This window comes from Crassostrea angulata, chromosome 6 (assembly GCF_025612915.1).
Source record: "Crassostrea angulata isolate pt1a10 chromosome 6, ASM2561291v2, whole genome shotgun sequence".
NCBI classification, from domain to species: domain Eukaryota; kingdom Metazoa; phylum Mollusca; class Bivalvia; order Ostreida; family Ostreidae; genus Magallana; species Magallana angulata.
The window spans coordinates 8,761,165-8,783,435 of record NC_069116.1 but is presented as its reverse complement, the minus strand read 5'-3'; the positions used below and the strand labels follow the sequence as shown (position 1 = coordinate 8,783,435).

At 33.3% G+C, this 22,271-nt stretch overlaps 2 protein-coding genes across 2 annotated transcripts; one reads left to right on the top strand and one right to left on the bottom strand.

Annotated features, from left to right (window-relative positions):
- Nucleotides 1-133: 133 nt before the first annotated feature.
- LOC128190623 (sodium-dependent multivitamin transporter-like) lies at nucleotides 134-5,906 on the bottom strand. The gene is made up of 13 exons (XM_052862741.1): nucleotides 5,405-5,906; nucleotides 5,071-5,136; nucleotides 4,360-4,411; nucleotides 4,170-4,237; nucleotides 3,744-3,898; nucleotides 2,654-2,794; nucleotides 2,337-2,463; nucleotides 2,138-2,226; nucleotides 1,642-1,927; nucleotides 1,328-1,539; nucleotides 710-810; nucleotides 408-499; nucleotides 134-323 (listed from the first exon to the last, which is right to left on the bottom strand). The coding sequence occupies exons 1-13, from the start codon at nucleotides 5,744-5,746 to the stop codon at nucleotides 225-227; spliced, it is 1,830 nt and encodes a 609-aa protein (XP_052718701.1). The 5' UTR covers nucleotides 5,747-5,906; the 3' UTR covers nucleotides 134-224.
- A 1,012-nt stretch (nucleotides 5,907-6,918) lies between these two features.
- Nucleotides 6,919-10,098, top strand: LOC128189307 (tyramine receptor Ser-2-like). The gene has a single exon (XM_052860862.1). It carries the CDS (start codon nucleotides 8,052-8,054, stop codon nucleotides 8,979-8,981), a length of 930 nt encoding a protein of 309 aa, XP_052716822.1. The 5' UTR covers nucleotides 6,919-8,051; the 3' UTR covers nucleotides 8,982-10,098.
- Nucleotides 10,099-22,271: the final 12,173 nt, after the last annotated feature.

Here is a 22,271-nt window from a genome sequence, read left to right as displayed (position 1 = left end):
TCCATGGTTATATGTATGTTACGATCATTGCAGAAGAAAATCCAATAACCCGCGCCCTGCATTACTCGCTGCCTCGATACTTGTAAACCGCCTAATACAATATCTTATTGTTTAAATGAATTCAACACACAAATAAGAGTACAACAGTATTACAACTTCATTTGATTTACATTAACATTCTGAGTAATAATAGTCCATGGATATTAAAAAAATACAACGTAATATCATAATACATTTTCATTTGTGTTTACGTCTACTGTCTGTCTCAAAGAAGCCACGCCATTTCCCACTGCTTCTCTCTTTTCAAGGAGTTGGTCTTGTCTCTAGAATAAAATAACGATGTATTAATGGATGGTATCATTTATAAACTTTTCAAAAAATTAATTACGCATGATGCTAAAACAAACCTCTGAAAATTGCTGAAACACAGCGAACGACGAAAGGTATAAGTAAAGTGGGGATAGGAGGCGTCTATCCACGGGTTTTCGTCTGGTTCCACCTTTCGAAGGAAGAAGTCAAACAGTATAACGGGGGAATGTTGAAAATACATTTATGTTCAACCAGGTTGACCATTTCAAAGCAACAGTGCATCGCGTATGTGTCCATCATGAGGCAGATCAATAATTAATTTAGATAAGGATAAGGAGTCATTTATTGAAAATAACGAAAATTTTTGGACACATCTTTATTTCATATATTTTTATTTTACCTGTAATTAAGCTAACAATGATAGCCACAGTCACCCCTACAATGACGGCGATAGAGCTATACCACAAGTAGGAAATGTTGTAGATTTCATTCCATGTGCCGCTAAAATAATAATTCAACTGTTAGTTCTTTCTGCAAATTAATGTATTAGATTTCATGCCATGCCTGTAAATTTGTATAAATATATATAAAATGTATCTGTAAAAAAAGTAAAAAAAAATTGTAAAAAAATTCAGAAAAATCATTCCGTATTTTTCAATTATCATTTAATTTTAGAAACATGAATTTGCTTTTGATTAACGACCATTTTATATAACAATTTGATATGACATATAATAAATCGTTTTCATATCTATTAGTATAATTTGTATGCATTAAATGACACGGAACTTTATTCTCATAACTAAAGTTACAGTGTAGAGAAAGGCCTTCTTTGGATCCATTTAATTTTTCAAAAGGATTTGAAACAATGAGAACGATGTTTATGGCCAACAATAATTAGAAATGAGCTTTGTTATTTACAAGATGTTATATATGTTGATTACTTTTGGTTGACTCAAAACAAACATGATTTTAATTGTAAATGAAAATATAAATTGTCAATGAAGTGACGCATTACCCAGATTCAAGGGACAATGTTGACTCAGTCAAGGTACTTGACTGCAAAACGGAACTAGATGTGCTGAAGAGGTTTGCGATTGAGGTTGAATTTAAGGCGGAAGTGACATCATTACGACATATGGGAGGTGGGGGAGATGGTCTGTGAACAATGGCACTAATCGCAAGCCAAAAAGTGAAAACGAGGCTGCAGATGAGACCCGCACCAGCGCCCTATTATGAAAATTGCAAATGTTGCTAACATTGAGTTATTCAAGTGTGCTTATGAAAATACGATAAAATAAATCGACATGAAGCGTAAGATAGTCTACTTACCCACGAATTAACACAAGGGATAAACATCGCCATTACAAAGAGGCTGAGAAGTGGTCCTCCGACCATTCCAAAGATGCTCAGAGCAATTTGTAGGATTAGGGGACCCATTTTCTCCGAAAGAAAAGCCATTCCGATCGTAAGAAACCCGAATATCAGAGCGATCAGTTTTGAATAAAGAGTAGCTCTCCTCTCGTTGATCGTAGATTTTGTGAAGAAGTGGTGGAGTGGTCGAAAAACGTCCGTCATAAAAGTCAGAGCAAGGGCGTTAACTCCTGATGAAACAGTGCTGTCAGCAAAAATAAAGAAATTTATACGCCCAAGTTTGATATTTGTGACCAAATTAAAAATCATATCAAAGACATTTCGTCACATTTTTTAAAAATTTAAACGAAACGGCAATATTGTGACTTTCGTTAATAATGTTAACATTACATATGCAGTCGTATGTGTATAAAGAAGAGTGTTAACTAACGTCATTTATTAGAATGAAACTTACCTCAAAGATGCACTAAATATACAAGCAACCATCAAACCAGGAAATCCAGCGTAATCCCCCAGAACATCCATTACAAGCCAGGGTATCATCTATTACAAAAAATATACAAAGTGAAATATAAATTCTACAAAACATAAATTCTAAAACAGTTTAGTGTACTGCATTTTGTGATTTCATGATAAATAACGACTTGTTTAACCTGGTCCCTCCTCTGAATAATGCACCCCACTGGATCATTGGTCCCGTATCGTGCAAATAAGACTAGCCCAACATACACCAACAGTGTGGTAAAAATCAAACTGGCCGGTAGGTTCCAGTATAATGCTCTGGGAAAAATAATATAGAACTAAATCAAGATTTCTGGACTTGTCTGCATTCGAACCTGGAAAAACTTTCAAAGTCAGCAACTTTAACATTAATTTGATTCTTTTTGACATAAGTTATCGAACAAGAATTGAAGAGAAAAAAAATTCACTTTCAAAGTAAACCAATGTCAACGTAAATTATAGAGCTTACGCTTGTGCGCTTCGACAGCTTCTCATGCTGAGGTATCGCTGAATCATGGCTTGGTTGCTGCCGTAAATCGTCATTGACGTCACAAACCCACCGACCACAAGTGTCCAAAATGTGTGCCGCTCAAAAGGACTTGTGTTAAAACTAAGAAATAAAAATCTTGGACCATGAAACAAATGTATTCACAGTAAATACCGGTATATTATCAATATTTTCCTATTTTTACTGATTCAATATATTTTGTACTTACATGTAAAACGCGAATACTAGTAAATCCTTATAAACGGTGAATTATTTAAAAATAAACCCACTTTGGGTTACCCAATTGGGGGTAATACTAGTAGTACTGAATATTGAATGGATTACAAATAATGCTGTACCCTTAAAGTGGCGCGGTGATCCAAAATAGATGTAAAAGAGCTACACGAAATGGTTTCACGCATCATAAGTCATCATCTATCAATTTACAAGTCATTAAAACTCATCCGGAATTGCACAGTCATGTAAACATACCGAGTTGTTTTGGACATTGCTTTAGTGTCACGTGATTACGATTTCTGTCTAAAAATAGTTACAGTTTGATTGACACACTGAGAAAAGAATTTGAATTTGAAGCTATTCGATGGTAAGAATATGCATCAATAAAGAATGCATCTTAATAAATTTATAGTTTTTAAGGCATCAGGTTTTAATGAGACGCTTCTGGCTCATGATGTATGCCACGCTGCAGTATTTACATGTACATGCCCATGCGCTTGCGTGGCCATGAAGGAAAACTCAATAATATTGTGATGGCCCAACGCTAAATTCTATTTTTCTCTTTTTAATTTTATTTACTTTTGAACATCGTAAGTTTTCAAATATTAATCTTTTCATATGATATACATAAAAAATGTGGAAATCGTGTAAAAATTCGATATTTGCTAATTCATATGGTTTTGTGCGTCACCATGTCCCTTTATTATAGTAGATTATTCTTTTTACATCGAATGGCGACCCACTCTTATTGCAGAAAAGTGACTTAAATTATAATGCAAAGAAATTGTTTGCGCAGATGCCCTCATAAGATTCAGTGGTGCGGATAACTCGTTACTTGTCAGCCTGGAGTTTTCCCGCCTGTTTAGCTGTCTCCCACACGTGATTGAACCCACCAACCTCCACCGTGGCTTTTATAACCAGCGCCAAGAGGCCAATAAACACTATAATCATCTGGAAGGCGTCAGTCCACATCACAGCTTTTAATCCACCCTGTATATAATGACAATTCGTACCTAGTTATTGAATCAATAACATTTATGTAACACAAATCCAAACAAAAAATATTTTAATTAAAGGCATGAAAATATGAGGCATTACATAATGCTAGAAGTAATAGATATGAAGTGATGTTTAATGGTGCCTGGATTTTTAGAAAAGAAGTGGTAAGAGAATCACATTTTAAAAATTAATTTAAAAAGATATCGTATTTTATAGAAACTTCTAGTATCTTACAATGGTAAAAACATCATTCATAACTCACAATTGCGGTGTAGAAAGTACATACGAGTCCAATGACTAAAATTGACAAAAGCATGCTGAATCCCATAACTAAAAAAAAAAGAAGAAATTTCGACGGATTAAAATTCAAATCGTGAATTCAAATCTTAAATCTTTTTTTTATTCATGACTTAAATATTTCTGATGGTTCCGGATTAGCGTTGCTCTCCTACCTTGATTCAGAGCTAGCGCGGGGGCATACAACACGACTGCCATGTATAGAAGCTGGAACAATACATCGGGTATGTTGTAGTCTTCATAATATTCGTGCATTAAAGAATCATAATAGTAATACAGGCTGATTTTTTTTTATGTGTTTGGTAAAATTGATTTTATCTATGACAGAAACAAATCAAGATTTATTATGTAATTAATCTTTTTGCGGGGTTCTGAATAAAGTGAATATCAGCTATTACAACCCCGTGTTTTAAAACGTGGAAATAAAGCTTTGGAGTTCCTGTTAACAAGTATTTAATCTGATCAAAATTAGACCTTTACGATAAGTTAATTAAAGATGATCGACTTTACAAGAGACTGACCAAGCATAATGCTCAAAAGTCACATATACAGTACGTCTTTTGTCACATGACCGTACAGACTGACCTTTTTGGTAATGACGACTGAGGTATTTTATGTGGAAAGTAAACAATAGGTACATTAAACAAGCAGACCTGTGCCTGACAGCCTCATCAGACGCGTGGCACGTAAGCGCCGTTTTATTTTGAGACGTTTTATAGGATGCCATAAATAATGATTATTCAATGTATTTATTTTTGTTTACTTTTTTTTTTTCAAAGATATCGATTTTCATTAAATTTTGAATTTAGTTGAGTCTATGTTGGGAGGAGGGAGGGGGGCGCACCCCGCTTTAAAGGAATCCTTACCATCTGTACTTGAAACACAATACATCCCATTGTTCGTATCGTTTTCGAAAATCTCACTTCCAGATACTGAAAAAATATCAATAAGATGCAAGGCGCCATCATTTTTGGGAGATGGGCAAATAACGAACACTTTCAAGAATACGTAACTAATCCCAAAAATACAAATATCAAAAATCTATTTATTTAGAAATTAGTGATTTGAATTATTTTAATCCAATCAGTCATCGAATAATAAAATAAGTCAGTTTTCAGATGCCAATTGTGAGATAATTAAGAATTTTCCCCTCTTTACTTTTAAAATAGTAATACACTTTGATATCAAATTGTTATTTACCTCATAAGCACTCGATATTTCTAGCCTGTGAAATACGGGTAAAAACGCATGAACGGCCACCGGAAAAGTCAAAATATTGGAAAACGATATCACCCAATACATGGTGCCATGATAATATATTTCTGTCGGAACTCCAAGAACCAAAACAGCGGACAAAAAACTGGCCATCAAAGATAGAGTCACCGGGAATATGGACATTTGTCTGCCCCCAAGAAGAAAATTTTCTGTACTTTGTCGCCTTTTGTCTCTCCATGCATAAAATAACCCTATACCCGCGGATATCACAAGAGTCAGAACAAAGATCACATAGTCCGGAATACCGAATTGTTTTTCCTCTGCCATTTTGTGAGAGCAGAATATAAGTTCTTCTTTTTAAATTTTAAAGGTTGTTTAACATTTTCTGAAGACTGAATCGTTCACATATCTTTTAAGACGATTAGTCCTATCCTGATGGACTAATTTGTTAACTTTGGACAAATCCTACATTTCTTTCGGTCGTCAGAAGTTATCACCTGAGAAGTGACCGTCTGGGGTATCTATTTAGTACGGAGGTAATCTACTAATCTTGATAGATAAGTAATTATGCTAAGCATGTTTTCAAAACATTATGTTATCTGTGTTTGATGCCATAAAAAGCGTTACCCATTATTCAATGTGAATTCATACAAAATTATCCAATTTCAAAAATTGCAATAGTTATGAACAGAGTCACAGGATCTATGATGGCCTGGATGTACAGTATATAATTTTCATCAACTTCCAACTCAAGGTGTTTTGTGACGTGGAAAACGTGTTTAATGATTGATAAACTTTGGCTGTGGTCAAAAGATGACGAATGTAAGACGATGTTGTAATCGAGCATGTTGGTAGACAAAATAAAGAATTTAAACAGATAACTAATGTCGTTTAATGAGCGCAGTTTTTTTTAGCTAGTACATCTTCGCATTCCCTAATGGAAAGAATGATGTGAAATACGACCCCAGTAAATTGGCAAAAATATTCTTTAGAATTACTATTTTTATTTGGCATGTACATGTACTTAATACTTGATATATGTCCTTTTATAGAATGCCCTTCTTACCCACGAAAAAACAATAAAATGGGAGATGTAAATATGTAGGGGTACTCTGTTTACATTCAGTCTTAGACTTTTAGCTCCGCCTCCCATTTAAAGCCCTTAAAACACACGAGCACATTTAGGTACATTTTTCTCCTTCAGCTGTTCAATGTATTTTGTCAAACTCTATATGTGAAAAGAGAAAAATATATCTCACTGTTCTCAATTGGAAATTCTGAAACAGATGCAAAAGTCCAGTGGTTCTTCCTCGTTGTTTACCTGGAACTCGCTTAAACTTTCATAATGTTACCGGTCTGTGTCACGCGTGTCACGTGGCATAAATTTCGATAGGCGTGTTCGACGTGAATTTATATGCCATCTACCTCCATTTATGAGAATACATTATAACATTATTTGTACATGTATCAACGGCCGATTGCAAAGTTTCTCCCATTTTGGTGATAAGTAAAGTCACGTAATATGTAAACGAGTCTTGTCCTTATTCATCCATGTACATGTTGTCTATGGTACCAAGGTCCACCCATTCTGTTCATTTTTATTCAGGACGAGGTTTAATTGGAAGGACATAGTCACAAACCTGAACGAAATTCACTGTTACAGGATGTACGAAATCATCAATCCACACGGGGAAAAATTGACCCTAAGAACTTACAATCTACAGAGCCACCAAAGTATTCAACAATTAAGTGGGTCATTACTCTACGAAGAAAAATGACCATCGGTCAATATCATACATGGATCACTTTTCGTGGTTATACCGACCGTTGAGAAGGTTTCAGTCTCGTATCAGGTAGATAATAAGTAATGCCGATTGGGTATTGTTTAATGGGACTGAAAATGAACAAAAATATAACAAAAACAATTAGAAAGCTGAAACATTTGATATACTTTTCAGCAACAAGATCAAGAACATTTCGTTACATTTTGAAATCTATAGAGTACATTTTTCATAATTTGTGATTTCTCTGTTTTCTGTCATTTACTTCCAGGAACGGGGTTTTCATCTATGATAAACTATTACTGATTGCGTATTTTGTTAAATCAATTAATGACTTTTCCATTTGCAATCAATATGAATTATTTTTATGTAAGATGTAAAACAGCATATAACGAATGGACAAATAATAGAAACGTATTTAAACGATATATTCATAACGTAAAATCACAATCAATGCATAATAAAAAAAAACCGTAATACTCAGTACTGGTTAGTTATACAATGTAGAGCAAACCAATTGTTCTAAACCAATTACAAGAGGTATACGATGGGCTTATCACCGGACGGTGACACTTTAATGCTCCTGTTAACAAGGTTAAGTCTTCTGTTGATCTCTAGGTCTGTTGCGCTGTAACAAGTCCTGCTATCCCTTGACTCGTCCAAACAGCGTGAAAATGGACAACTTTCTCAATTCGATATTCAGAAGTGATCTAGTGTCTTGCGAAATGAGCGACACCATTAGCAGATAAGTGGTTCTGAACAACGTTAAATTCATTAATGATAGAGAAAAGAATGCAGTATATGTATGATACAAAGTGGTATAGTATATATTTTAGTAAAATATCGGAGCCATGGTGTATTTCAACACGACTGGGTCCGACAAAGAAGACCAAAATACTCTGGACACAATTCTAACGGCTTTTAACGTTTGTATATTTTTGTTGTCTCTTGTTTCCAATGCCTCTGTGATAGCTGCTTTCTGTAGGTTTCGCTGTCTGAATACCGTTCATGACAAACTGATCCTGAACCTCTGTATACTGAACACGGTCATTTTAACAGGGGTCCCCATACTTATCGTCAAACTCCGGATTTACGACTGGTTGGAAGCCACAAAGTTCATGTGCTTTTTTCACGTCACATCAATATATGGCGGACTACTTGCGTCTTTACTCATTCAATTCGGCCTTGCAATAGAGAGATATATCTGCATCAAGTCTCAACGAAGTAAAAACACACACGAGAAATATTTCTGGATGTATATAGTTTTTTCCTATGCATTTGGTTTCGGATTCATTTCGGTTCCAGCTTTCGGATGGAATAACTGGGAGAAGGAGAAATATTGCACGTATTCTACGTTTCCTGTCGTTTTTCGACGATTGCTCTTTGTTACACCTGCATTAATTCTTGTCATTAACCTGCTGATGCATCTATTGTTATATCGCATAAGCCGTGGCCAAATTCGACGAATATCGGTAATAACAGGAGGCACGGCGAGAAAATTGTCAGTACAAACAAGGAAAGCTAATTACAACGCCGTCACTACAACATTACTCCTGTCAACTGTGTCGGCTGTGTTATGGACGCCATATTGCACCATTGTTCCCTTAGCTCAGTATCTTAAGGTCAGTGAAGGAAATCTGACGTTTATATTCAGGTTTTCCTTCTCATTAGTAACGTTCAGTTCTCTCAGTAGTCCTTTCATATATTGTATGAGGAATCGTCATTTTAAGAATATCATTCTTTACATGTTATCCTTAAAAAAAGACAGGTGTGCGCATTAAAGACAGTCATTTGATGTGTATTATAAAATGAGAGAATTCAATAAACGCACACAAGGAAATGTGTTTATCATTAATGGTAGAGTTATCAGGTACCGAGGGCATATAAAGAACATGAGTTGCTAAATAGGCTTTGAACATGGAGGTCATATCGTTCTGATATTAAAATCTTTGAATGCTATATGTTCTGCCGTATAATTTCATTAATTTGGCTTGATGATACGCACTAGTCAACACAGCTGAGGACAGATTTCAATTGCAGAAGTTACGGCGTTGTAGTTAGAAAGGAAATTCCTTGTAAGTTCTTTTTAAATTTTCGAACACCATCAGACTACCAAATCTCTGTTGACTACACGTTATACTAGAACCAGACTGAGGGACACCTTGCCTATGCAGAGTATTTCACTTTCATAAACTTTTTCTTCATCCTTATATTTTGTCCCGAGTTTCTTCGTCCCATCGCTTTTTGCAGAATATTTCGATAATCATATATTGCCTTTTTGCCCAGTGTACATATGTTTATTCCTTCACTAGAATAAAAAAGTCTGTTTCTGTTTCGAAACACACACTGTATATCATCAGGTTTCAATGCAAAGCCAAAAAGAAAAAAAAGCCCTAATAAGTCTACGGGGATATTGCATTGCTAAGAACTTGAAAAGTACCATGATGATTATATATTGACAAATTTGCGAGGAATCTTGAGAATTTCTATATGAATAAAGAATGCCAGGTTTTCCAATTATAAACCCTCGTACGAAATGTATTTTTGTTCTTATGAATGCAGGTATACAGAGGGAAGTGTAAAAGAAGAAATTTAAGAAAGTTTTCTAAATATTGATTTCAATTGTTTTTCGCCGAGAGGTATATTTAATTTTTTTAATAAATCAACGAAACGTGATGGAAACGGCAATCTTGGACAGACTATAGAAGCAAATGAAGTTGAAGTTGGAATTTATATTACACTATTATTGGAAAAATAAACAATTGCCATCAAAAAGAATCATTTTAAGACATGTAGCCAACTGATCAGTTCACATGTAAATGTAAAACACGCCTGCATACTAGAATTAATCTCTTTTATCTGGCTTAATAAAAAAAAACACGAACAAATAACATTTCTCGCATATGTATTTAATGGTCAATTATAAAATGCAAATAACTCTATAATTACCTCGTTTTGAAGCACTCTACAATATGATATAAAACATATGCTGTTTTGATTTTTAAAGGGGCAAGGTCACGATTTTAGTCAATTTTTTTCTCCGATTTTAATGTAAAAACACATAACGTTCTTATATATCAAACGTTTTAAAGAGGTCTGGCCACGCATATTCACAAATTTTCTTTATATTTCATACATGAAACACCTGTGTAAAAAGCAAAATGACACTCAACATTGCCTGCTGGGGGTAATCGTTGCTATGGTAATTAAGGTGAACGTAAGAAAAATCGCAAAACTTCTCTACTTTAAAGCCATAAAATAAGGTTTTGCCTAATAATTAAGCTATCAAAGATATAAATAAACCTTCTTTATATTGTCAAATTTCATGGAAGAAAATCTATAGAGAAACCATTACTTAGAAATTAAAGGGTTCATACTTCTAACATATAATTAGTTGCTGTCCTTTAAAAAAGGACTGCATTACGTGGACCTCGTTATTGAAATTATCCGAAATTCCACCCACTCTTACCACCTGTTTTTATATTACGACATGTGCAGAGAGACCTTTAATTGCAAAAGTTTTATGATGAATAATAAAAGCAAAAAGCCTTTAACTGTTTAACCTCTTAATCAAAATAAATGCATTGAAATAAAATTTTTAACCATAAATATAAATGCCTATTGCCCTTTGAAATTCTTAAGCCGCTTTTCCGGTATTTGCAAAAATTGTATAATGTAAATAATTGATGTGCATTCTAACATTTTTTTAATTGGATTCATTCAAGGGATTGTTAACTTCCACGTACAGCTTTATATACAAAATTAAAGGGTTAATACTTCTAGCATAATTATAAATTAAATTAGGAAAGATTACATGTATTAGTATTAGGCATTCGGAAAATTTCACTAATTGTGCACACATAACGCCTCCGTTTTTAATTTCATATACTAGTATTGATGCATTTTTTTTTAAAGATTAATACTTGTATACAGTCACATGAATATTCAATCATGTATGCACTTACATAGTATTTCAATCATGATTTGCCTCAGATGCGTCAAATTTTTATTCGAAAATATATCGATGAACATAAAACACTTATGGATACTGATTCATATTTACCGCCATTAACTGTATATAAACTGTCAGAGTCTACTACTGCGCATGCGCAGCTTTTAAGCGTCACTCGCCATTTTTTCTAGTCAATGTTTACATTTAGCTCGGAAAGTTTTTCCTCCGCCCACCCCACCTCCTTTAGAGAGTTATTCTTGTCCTTGAAGCATTAAATACCTCACCTTTGACATTGTTTTATTGTCTTATGTTCTCTGTTTTTTTGGCGGAAGATACCCAATCTTTGACACTTTTTTGTAAATAGAAATTGCCATGTTTTTATTGTTTTATGTTCTCTGTTTATTCTAGTCACAATACTGTGTTTTTTATCTATGTTTTATATATGCAGGATTGTTTCTTTGATTAACAGTATTGTGTTTTTTGTAGTTTACATTGTGGCATCTTTATGTTATATTTTGTACTTTGTCATTTATTATATTATTTAATAAATGACCATTCTTATTACTTAATCAATGTCTTGAGTTGTATTGTGTCAAACCGAGCACCACCATATCAGTTATCCATAAAGTACACTATCTTTGCCTGCTTAAAGTAAAGCTAAACTATTTCGGAAAACAACAAAAGCCCGCAGTCTATGCTATTTGAGGCATGTTGTAGTTTCGGCATAACGTAAACTTATTTCATCATCCGGACATATAATATTGCATGCAAATCATTTCTTTTATAGAAATACTTTGTTTCTGTACTATTTATCGACAATTTACAATCTCAACGCCTTTGAACTTAAACATCTTTTCATTGTATGGAATCTCGATCTCGATTCTGATAAGCACGTGCTACCCGGTTTCCTGACTACCCATACTCCTGCACATGAACCAGGCTAGCTTATGCGCAAGCTGAATTTTCCCCATTGCATCCGGTTTTACCTTGCTTATATATTTTCTGCGTAGACCTCAGGATCTATGCAACCAGCCTCTTCTAAGAAAATTTGCCTATAAAATAATTTGGCACCTTTCCCTTTATTTTCTCTTACCTTATCTGCATTCAACGATTGTTTGATGACTGTGAAAGTCATTTTACACCAATAAAAGCTATAAAAGTACTGGTTAGAATCCATGAATGATAATCAATGTATTGAAAAAATTCAATCTCTCTGTTTTAACACTGCAAATGAAACATTAACCTGATAAAATGATCATCAACAAAAATCACAACTCTGCTGCTCATTTCAGGAATAAAAAAAGCTTTGTTCCACGTAAGTTGCTTCAATTTTAGCTTTTAAAACCCACCCCATATGTAATAGGCTTACAAAGAGTGCACACTTACTCTGCCCGAGATTAGAACATGACATATTTCAGTGTGTAACAACCTTTCACCTTTCAATTCCGTGAACAATGTTTTGATGCTGTTTACACGGATCGGAGGCAAAAAAGTCAGTCATACCATATATGCTTTTGTTGATAAATTATTGAAAAAAAAGTTGGTAAACATGCACTGGTGGTTTTCCTCTGAAAGCAAAAATGATTGAAATTCACGAAAGGGTCGGGCTCAACATAATTTTGAGTTTGAAACTGTGTTTATTTTATACTCTTTGTTAAACTTTATTGCAGAAACAAGTCTCTGTGAGTGTACTATGTTATTAAACCAATCTGACCTGACGATGATGGATGGAAATCACTGACACATGTCCTTTTATGCTGCTGTTAATGAAAATAGCACAACAACGTGTTTCACTCTCACGTGTCGTTATAAAATCTGTGCATCTGTTTGACATGTATCTGAGGTTAAAAACGACATACATCAATATTGAGGAATTTCAAGACTGGGGGCAAACTAAGGAAAAAAATAAATATGTTAACGAAATGGTTGTTGTTTTTTTTTTTAGGCTTTTCTCTACCAAAATTATTAAATTATTTTAATCAGTGTAAGTTAATTATAGTTTTTAATGTTAAAATCTTGTACAATTTAAATTTAATAATAATTTGGATGATCAACATTTTGAGTTAATTGAATGTTTTGAAATATTGAAATTATTCTGTATTCGAGTTTTCTTTCTATTGTGAAATTATTGTTGCCATTGAAAAAAAACCCCGTTTTTTTTCTTCGATAAAACTTTCGAAAGTATTCATAAGCGTAGGCCGCGATGATTTTTAAATCATATCCACTGCATAAGGTGTAGTATAAATCAAGCAGTTCATCATGGCAGGAAAATTACCAGGTAAGGTGTATCTTTTTCTATCAATTCCGATTAATTATCTAACCTGTCTTTTTTAAAGCAATAATTAAGATTTGGTAGCGCTTGCTTAACTAAGAAAATAAAAACGGTGTTCGTCAAAGGAATGATATCTGCGCTCGAAGTATTGCAGTATTTGAATGTAGAGTGTTATATTAGTGCAGTTATAAAAAAAAAACTAATATATGCTCTTATGATTTGTATATGATTTCGAGTTTTCTAACAGTACATTATCTTTATATATCTGAGCTGAGAGTGCGGTATTTTATTTCTAGTATATTATTGTCTTGTGCATTATTTGTTGTTATTGATACCAACATTTTTTAAATGACTTGGAAAACTTGAAGTGTTAAATAAACAAAATATTGGTAAAGATAATGTAATTTTAATGTAGTTGAACCAAAATCATCCAACTTATATCAGTAAGACTTTAAGTGAAATTAATGTATTTCATTATATTATTGTTAAGGATAATTGTTTTTTAAATGATTGACTCAATGACCATACCCAATATTTTCTTCAATGTACATGTACTTCTAAAACTTTAAATGGCAATGAAAAATCAGGAAAATAAAGAGACTTTAAAATACTTTGATAGACTCCTTAAACTTCATAGTGTAAGAATTCAAAGATACGTTGAGTGCAAGCAAAAATATTTTGCACCTGAAACGGGACGCGTTGTGGTCTAAGAAAATGTGTGTGTTATGCACGGCTCCAGCTGCAGGTTTTTAATGTATACGGATCGAATGATCTGAATAAGAAAAAAATTATTTATCACAAGGGTTAACCCATATTGAAGTGCGTTTTGGTACAGAACAATTACATCGTCTTCGGTTTACACCATTCTTCTGCACTGTTTTATTATTTGCCATGGATCCTATGCAGTCTAGACAATTTTATGAATACATGTTTTGCTTATTTTGAAATCATTTTATTTGGAATAAAAATAGTTTCTAAAAATAAGCGCGTACATTCACACTTAAAATGTTCAATCGAAAACCTTTTTTTTTTCAACAAACGATGACAGTTTATGAGCTCTACTTTTAAAAAAACCTGAGTTAACTGACAAAAAAGTAGAGCAAACTTAATCTATCTTCATGTAAATGAGCTTTGTGAAAAAAATTCATAATTTTTTAAAGGTTAAAGTTTTCTGCAATTGACAATCAGATTGCAAATGTATTTTGTTCCCATTACAAGCGTGAATAATTAAGCATACTCTATTTATGGTATATCTGTATTAAGGTCTTCCGTATTCAAAGATGGTATATGGATTTTATCATTCGAAAGAATACTTTTGATTCTTAATGACTTGTTAGCTACTCCGCTGTTACTTAAATTGTCGTATTATCATTATTTAATAAATATAAATATATATATATATATATATATATATATATATATATATATATATATATATATATATATATATATATATATATATATATATTAGGGTGAGATGTTTGTCCAAAGATTTAAATGCCTTTGATATTATTTTTAAGACAATAGAATATGTGAAAAAAAATCCCGATATAACCGAAAGTTTATATAGAATGCTCTTGTTATTTTCTTATCAAAAAAGTGTGTTGTTCTTTTCCTTATCAAAAACTACACAGTCTAACAAAAAATAATATACTCTTATGAATTTGACGTAAGTTTTATTTTTCATTTAATAAGTTTCGCAGCACAGTTAAGGCTGTCAATAAACTCCGTTCAGACAAAAAGTACGGGAAATGTGCATTATGACATCACAGTATATTACAAACCTCGAAAGTACTTATTAATCTGTTTATTAGTAAAATTAACTTATACTAATCTTTTAATTAAAAACAACAAATGCTATTACTTACAATTTTGATGTCCGTTATATCGTACACACTGAAAAATAAGCGATATGTCGTTCTCGCTCTACTTCAAAATATGACGTCATATGCTTCAAAATGACGCATTAAGTTAAATCATTGAAGGCTATCGTGCAGTTTTATAGCGAAGAAAAATAAATGTCATACATTAACAGAAAAGTATAAATGAATATTCTGATTAAAATTATTATTAGTAGAATGCTACCTATATAGTCTTATTTTCATTTTGTTAAAAGTTTGCATCGTATAAAGAAGCCACCTCGGTTTTGTATAAAATATCGTATATCTAAAATCTGAGTACCTAAATAAATCACTTAATTTGCAAGGGCATACACTTACCTGATCCCGAAAAACTTTTACATGTGAATTTGAAATATGCTATGTAACTTAAAAACTTCTACGATCCTTGTAAAATTTTACAAATTAATTATTTTTTAATGAAATTAACCCTGTGACCTTCAAAATTATTCAACATATGCATTATAAATTACGGTTTCTACTAACAAATAGTCTTATCTTAAAAAGTTCGCACCGTTTTTCAAAATTTACGATATAACATCAAGTTATTGCACAATTCAGTTGTGAATTTTGACATGATTATGCCCTGGCAATATTGAATTTTTTAGATGACCTCAAAACCACAAATACATCTGCTTGTACCATGCGACTGCCATATCAAGTGACCACTATGAACATAAAATATTGTACTGTTATATATATATTATAGAAATATATTGCATTTGAGTGACTGTTATTGATTTTAAAAAGGACATGCCAGTTTAACTAAAGTATACGTGTTTTCATCACAAAAATTTGCCCATATTTTTATTGACCGCCTTAACTGTACTGCGTTCCTTTATGAATTTTTAAAAGAAATGTTGAAGTTTGAAGTGAAATAAGTTTATCAAAAGCAAAAAGCTAGCATTTTCAACAAGTTATACGAGTTAAGGAAACAAGATAGGTATACAAGTTAAGTCAAAGATTAGTATACAGCAGCACAACGTGCAACGGCTGTCAGATCACAAAATAGATTTATTATCCTTTGATCTGCATTAAAACTTCAAGCACCATTATTTTTTGCATTATGACTTTATTAGATTTAAACAATTCCGACAGAATTTATGCACCCTTTAATACTCAAAGAATGATTCCTTATTCTTCATATAAAACCCATCAGGCTTTAACCTTAGTGCAACCCCTATAAAGCCGTACATCTTAGATTTAAGTTACTTAACTGCTTTACCCCACTTTTAACTATCGTCTGTCCCAGAATTTAAAACATGATTGTTGCTGTAACATTTAAATTTATTTTCAGATTAGTTTAACAATTCTACAATTTTGTTTTGCTAAAATATTTTGAGAAAAAGAATTTGACCTATAAATTGAGATATAAATGTAAGTTCTTGACATACTTTATCAAAAACTTACGCAAACATTTGTCGACTAATTATGCCGCAGAATTTACAGAAAAATATTCAGGTATTGCTCTGAGGACCAATTTTTTAATCAGACCACGATATCTTCTATTCACAATTTTTTCTGAAATAGACAAAAATATGAGTTCACATGAACCTTCGTTGGAATGACAAGTCGTTTATTTAAAAGATAAAATGATTTACACAGAGTTATATTGCTTTTATATCTTCTCCTATCATTAATGTTGCATAAATTTGATAAGATGTACAATTTTATTTCCATATCAATATAGGAAGATGCAGTTTGGTGAAAAGGCACAAAAGGTTTCACCTAAAAGAAAATTTACTTTATCATCCTGACGACAAGTTCGGATGTTCTTTGCTAATGGAAAAGCAAAAAATAGAACGATTTTATGAATTTTTAAGTACATAGATACTTGTTAATCATAATGGAAAATCTTTCGTATTGTAACTTAATGTTTCTCTGTTAAGTCTCTTTGAATATTGTGGCTGTCATACGAAAGTCACAGAATTCTGATTTAAATCATACTACAAAGCTATCATCTAGATATGACCGATACGAAACAAGTTGATAAACTGCAAGTTTGATAAAAGTATTAATACTAAATTTTTATTTGTCGTTTGGGAATTTTATTAAAAAATTTCCCTCATTTGTGTGAAAAAAAGAAATATAATATGCAGTCCATCTTTTTTTTATTGATACCATTTTATATCCTTTTTAAATTATTTTTAGCTAACGAACCTCTTTTCATGACTGTTTTCTAGATACATTTGATGAAGTAAGTATAATTGAAATAAGGATTAACTAAAAAAAATTGAAAATCAACATTAATTTTTTCATTCTCAATTTTGAGTAATATATAGCAGTGTCGGAACTTAAGAGTGAGTTTTCTCCCTTTTGGGTTTAAACTTCATAAAAAATCTATACTGATTCCAAAAAAAAAAATAATCTTTTGTCTAGTATGTATTTTAGTGACAACAAATGTGCAACTATGTGTGTGTATTAAATTATGATATCAGTTTTAAAGTATTATGTAAACGAACTCTTGATTACTATTTTTATCATTGAAATCGAAAGTTGTATGAACGATAACTCTAAACTCTTGCTTGGTCCGATTATATATCAAATTTATATGTACGCTTTTAAATGATGGTCTTGCTTAGTAAGTTTATAATGATAGGCAAATCTGTGTGCTTAGTAAGTTTATAATGATAGGCATTGTAGTGCTTCCCACGGTCAAATAAGCCACATTGCAATGGATAAATAATGTACAAAATTTGTTAACAAAACAAAATCTACATAAATGGGTTTCGCGCTATTTTGCACCGATGAGGATTTTTCCCTCGGACGTCGAGGCAGGTGTGATTGTGTTAGGACTTTGAATTTCGCTATAAAAAAGGAAAGCAAGATTGCAAAAGTGGTTTGACAATTCAAAAACAAATCATCGGGGGACGAAGCCAAACGATTACGAAAACGTCAATCCTGTATTTATATCGTCATGCTGAAGTATGAAATTTGTTTATACTGTAATAACCAAAAATCGGACCAAGCGGCTTTAGTATATGTAATTCATCTTTAAAATATCTTTCTTTTTAAAGATATAAATTATGTTTAGGTATTTTATGTTTTAGATATTTCTACATTTCCAGAAAAGAATGGTCCCCTCAAAACTCGGTCGGCAAACCCCCCCCCCCCCCCCAAAAAAAAAAAAACAACAACAAAAAAAACAAAAAACCAAAAAACCAACACCAAAAACAAAACAGAGAAAATCTATTAATGAAAAATATTCTTTATCAATTAAATTTTGTTTCTATCGCTTTGTATATTTTTTATAGTTATATTCATCATAATATGAAAACAGCAATTATCGAAGTACACCATGATTAATAAACAATTGAGGCAATATTTGTTGAAGAGTAAAGATTATCAAAAGATATTAAATCTCATGTCAGAACGTGTACAAATGTATTTGATGTGTATGTTTTTTTTGGTATATTTATGAATATTGATAAGATTGAGAACAAAAAAAAGACGATTTAAATTAAAAAAAATTAATAATGCAGACAGTATACTATATGATAAAATGTGGAACATTCATGACCATTTTCAAATGCATTTCCTGGTATTAAATGATATATGCCCGTCCGATGTGCAGGTGTAACGACGAAAAGTGACCCCGGTAGAATATTGACCCGGGCCTGGGGTCAGTATTCTATGACAACTAGGGTCCTTTCTCTACAGTAGATAACCATACCAGACCTGTAGATCTACGACCCACAACACGTTGAAAACTGACCCCCATAGAATTTTGACCTCACTAATAAACTGCAGAGAAATTAAAGAAATTCAAGGTGACGCGTTTAGCATTCATGTTTGGCGAGTGCCGGGGGGGGGGGGGGAGGGGTAGCGAAAGCATATGAAAATTAAGATAGAACTAAATATGCGCCTCCAGCTTGCTTTGTTGAGCCCCTTCGCCAAGCCTTTTTGGGGTTTTGCCCACCCACCCCCCCCCCCCCCCTTCCGCGAGGTATAAGCATTATGTGCTCGCATACGCTCCCTGTTTGCATTATGCTCGCTTTTCTAAATAGGCCCCATTATTATACTTACTTACTTTTCCTCTCCTTGCCCCGGTGGACGCATGAGGACGTGTGACAAAAGACGCCATTTACGTCAGTCGCCGACAACAAGCCTCTCAAACTGTTCCACCCAAGTTCTGATATTTGATTTGTTGTTGCTGTTTGTTCATATAGTTGATGGTTTGATATCTTGTCTGGCCAGTGTCTTTTTCCAAATTCCCCGAAGACATTTCCGGTGGAATTTATCAAGCTTCTCCTCATTTTTTTCGGTGGATCTCCAGAGTTCAGGGTAACACAGTAATACAGAGATGTTGAATATTCTCAGCTTGGTCTAAGTGCTATATTGGGCTGATTTCCATAAATTGTTCAGGGATGAAAACACCCATGGCTAGCCATATTTATTTCTTTATATCTGCTTCTGTTCCTCTGGTCTTGTCTATTGTGGCTAGGGATAAAGGACTGTTTGCACCTCCTCAACTTTTTTGATGTTTACGCTCATGATGGCTTTTCTTTTTCATTTATCCCTATGCTTTTTGTTTTATTAATATTAATATTTAGTCCTCTATATCTTGTGACATCTTTCAGCCTGTTGGTTTTCTCTTGTATGTCGCTATACTTGCTGGATATCAGCGCCAGGTCGTCGGCATAATCAAGATCTTCTAGTGTGGACATGAATTTCCAGCGTATACCCCATTTCCTATCGTTGGTGCTTCTCATTATCCAATCGACCACAATGCTGAATAGGAACCCAGACATGACAAATCCCTGCCTCATTCCGGTCTGAACTTTGGTTCAATGTCAGTTGTTTTTTTTTTCGTTTTCTAAAAACACAGGTAGTACGTCCATCATATATTTTTTTGATGATGTTAACATATTTATCAGGAATTCCATAATGCCTGAGTATATTCAATAATACATCCCTTATGCTGTCAAAGGCTCTTTTGAAGTCTATAAAATTTATGTATAAAGGTGCTTGCCATTCTATAGACTGTTCTAGTATGTTTCTTAAGATGTAAACATGTTCTAATGTTCCCCTTCCTTTCCTATATGCAGCTTGTTTTGGCCTTAATTTGTCCTCTTTCGCATCTCTTATTCTGTCTATCACTACTCTACAAAACACTTTCGAAGGAACAGATAGAAGTGATATTACTAGTGAGATCCCCTTTCTTTGGTATTTTGACGTTAAGTGATCTTTTCCAGTCTGATAGTATCTCGTGTTCATCAATGATTCTGTTGAATAATACCGTTAGTTTTGGTGCTGTTGGTGCTACACTTTCTTTTAACAGTTCTGCGCTGATGTTATTTATTCCGGGGCATATCCGTTTTTCATTTTTAAGATTGCACTTTTAACTTCCTCTTCTCTTATCAATTTCTATGTCCATGTTAGCCTGGTCAGTACATCCTTCTGGGAGTTCTGCTGCCTCTGTTGGAACATTGATTACTTCCCTAAACTATTCTTGCTATTTCTCAATTATCTTTCCCTCCTCAATGAGTAGTTTGCTATCTATCGATCTGATGCCACTTGTCCTGCTCCTTTCCCCCCGCAAAGCTGTTTAGTCAGCTGGTATGCTTTTCTGAGGTGGTTTGACTACTCTGAATTTTCAGCCTTGCAAGCTACCTCATCCAAGTTTTTTTTCTTTTATCAGTTCTTGCTCTTTTTTGACTTCTTGGTCCTTTGCTCTATATTCCTCTCTCTTAATTTCTCTTATTCTTTTTAGTTTGATTTTCCAATTTCTTCTTTTAGTTTCCTTCTTTCATCCGTGGCTTTGTGTGTTTAAGGTATAAGTCAACTTTATGTTTCCTTGTCCTCAGGTCAAAGCGTTTTTCTGCTGTTTCGTTATATGTCTTTTTCACCCGTGTCCAGTTTTTGCCGATATCATTTTCTTCACCTGATAATTGCTGGAACCTGTTTCTGATATCAAGTTGGAATCCTCTGCATACCTTGAGGTCTTTCAGTATGCTGACGTCATATATCTTCCTGATTTTTGCTGATGGTTTTGTATTTCTGCAGAGTTTTGAGATTTACTTTCGTTATCACTAGATCGTGGTTTGACATCTGCGCCACGCATAACCCTGACATAGCATACTGATCTTCCGTTGTCGTTTTGGTTTCTATCCCTACCATTAGGAGATTTCCATGTGAGTTTATGAATGTCAAGGTGTTTGAAGAGAATAACACGTATGACAAGGTTGTTTAAAGCAAACTTCTCTGCTACCCTTAAACCATTTTCATTCATTCTCGGAATTGTTAAGGAAGCATATGGGCAATTTAGTGTCTTATTTTGACTGTTATATTCAAATCGTGAAATTAAAAAACTGTTTTGAATAAGATCAAAAACTTAGTATTATCTTTTAAAATAGATGGCAGTGCAATAAAATCGGGTAGTACATTACTGCCACATTGGTACATTATCAAGTGACAACTATAAATAGTTTACGTATATTCCTTAACATAAAATGAGATAGAACAACACTACCCCGCGGTTTCCAAAATAAAATAATCATACCAAGTGAAGGTAAAACTTCTCGGTTTAATCAAAACTGCTGCTAGAATTCTATGTTCTTCTTAATTAAATATTTTTTTCATCCGGCTCTCGTAAAACCTTCCCAACTTTTATAAGGTTTGCACGGAAAACGGTACGTTGCATCAAAACAACACACAACATGGGATTCTAGCAGCACTTTTCAATTTAAGCATTAATAAAACTAACGATACGTACACAATTTCAAGTTCAATATATACGGGGTAGTGTTGTTCTAGTCGGATTTTATATCGTAAACAACGACACAGGAAAGCCTGGCCGAGAAATAAAAGCAAATTTACATTCCCTATAGCGAATGATTGATAAAACGAACATCTCTTCCAGTATCTTTATGTTCAATTATCAATAAATCACACCACAATACTTTATCAGAGTTCTTAGATTAGTTATATTTTGAATATTTTTATAACG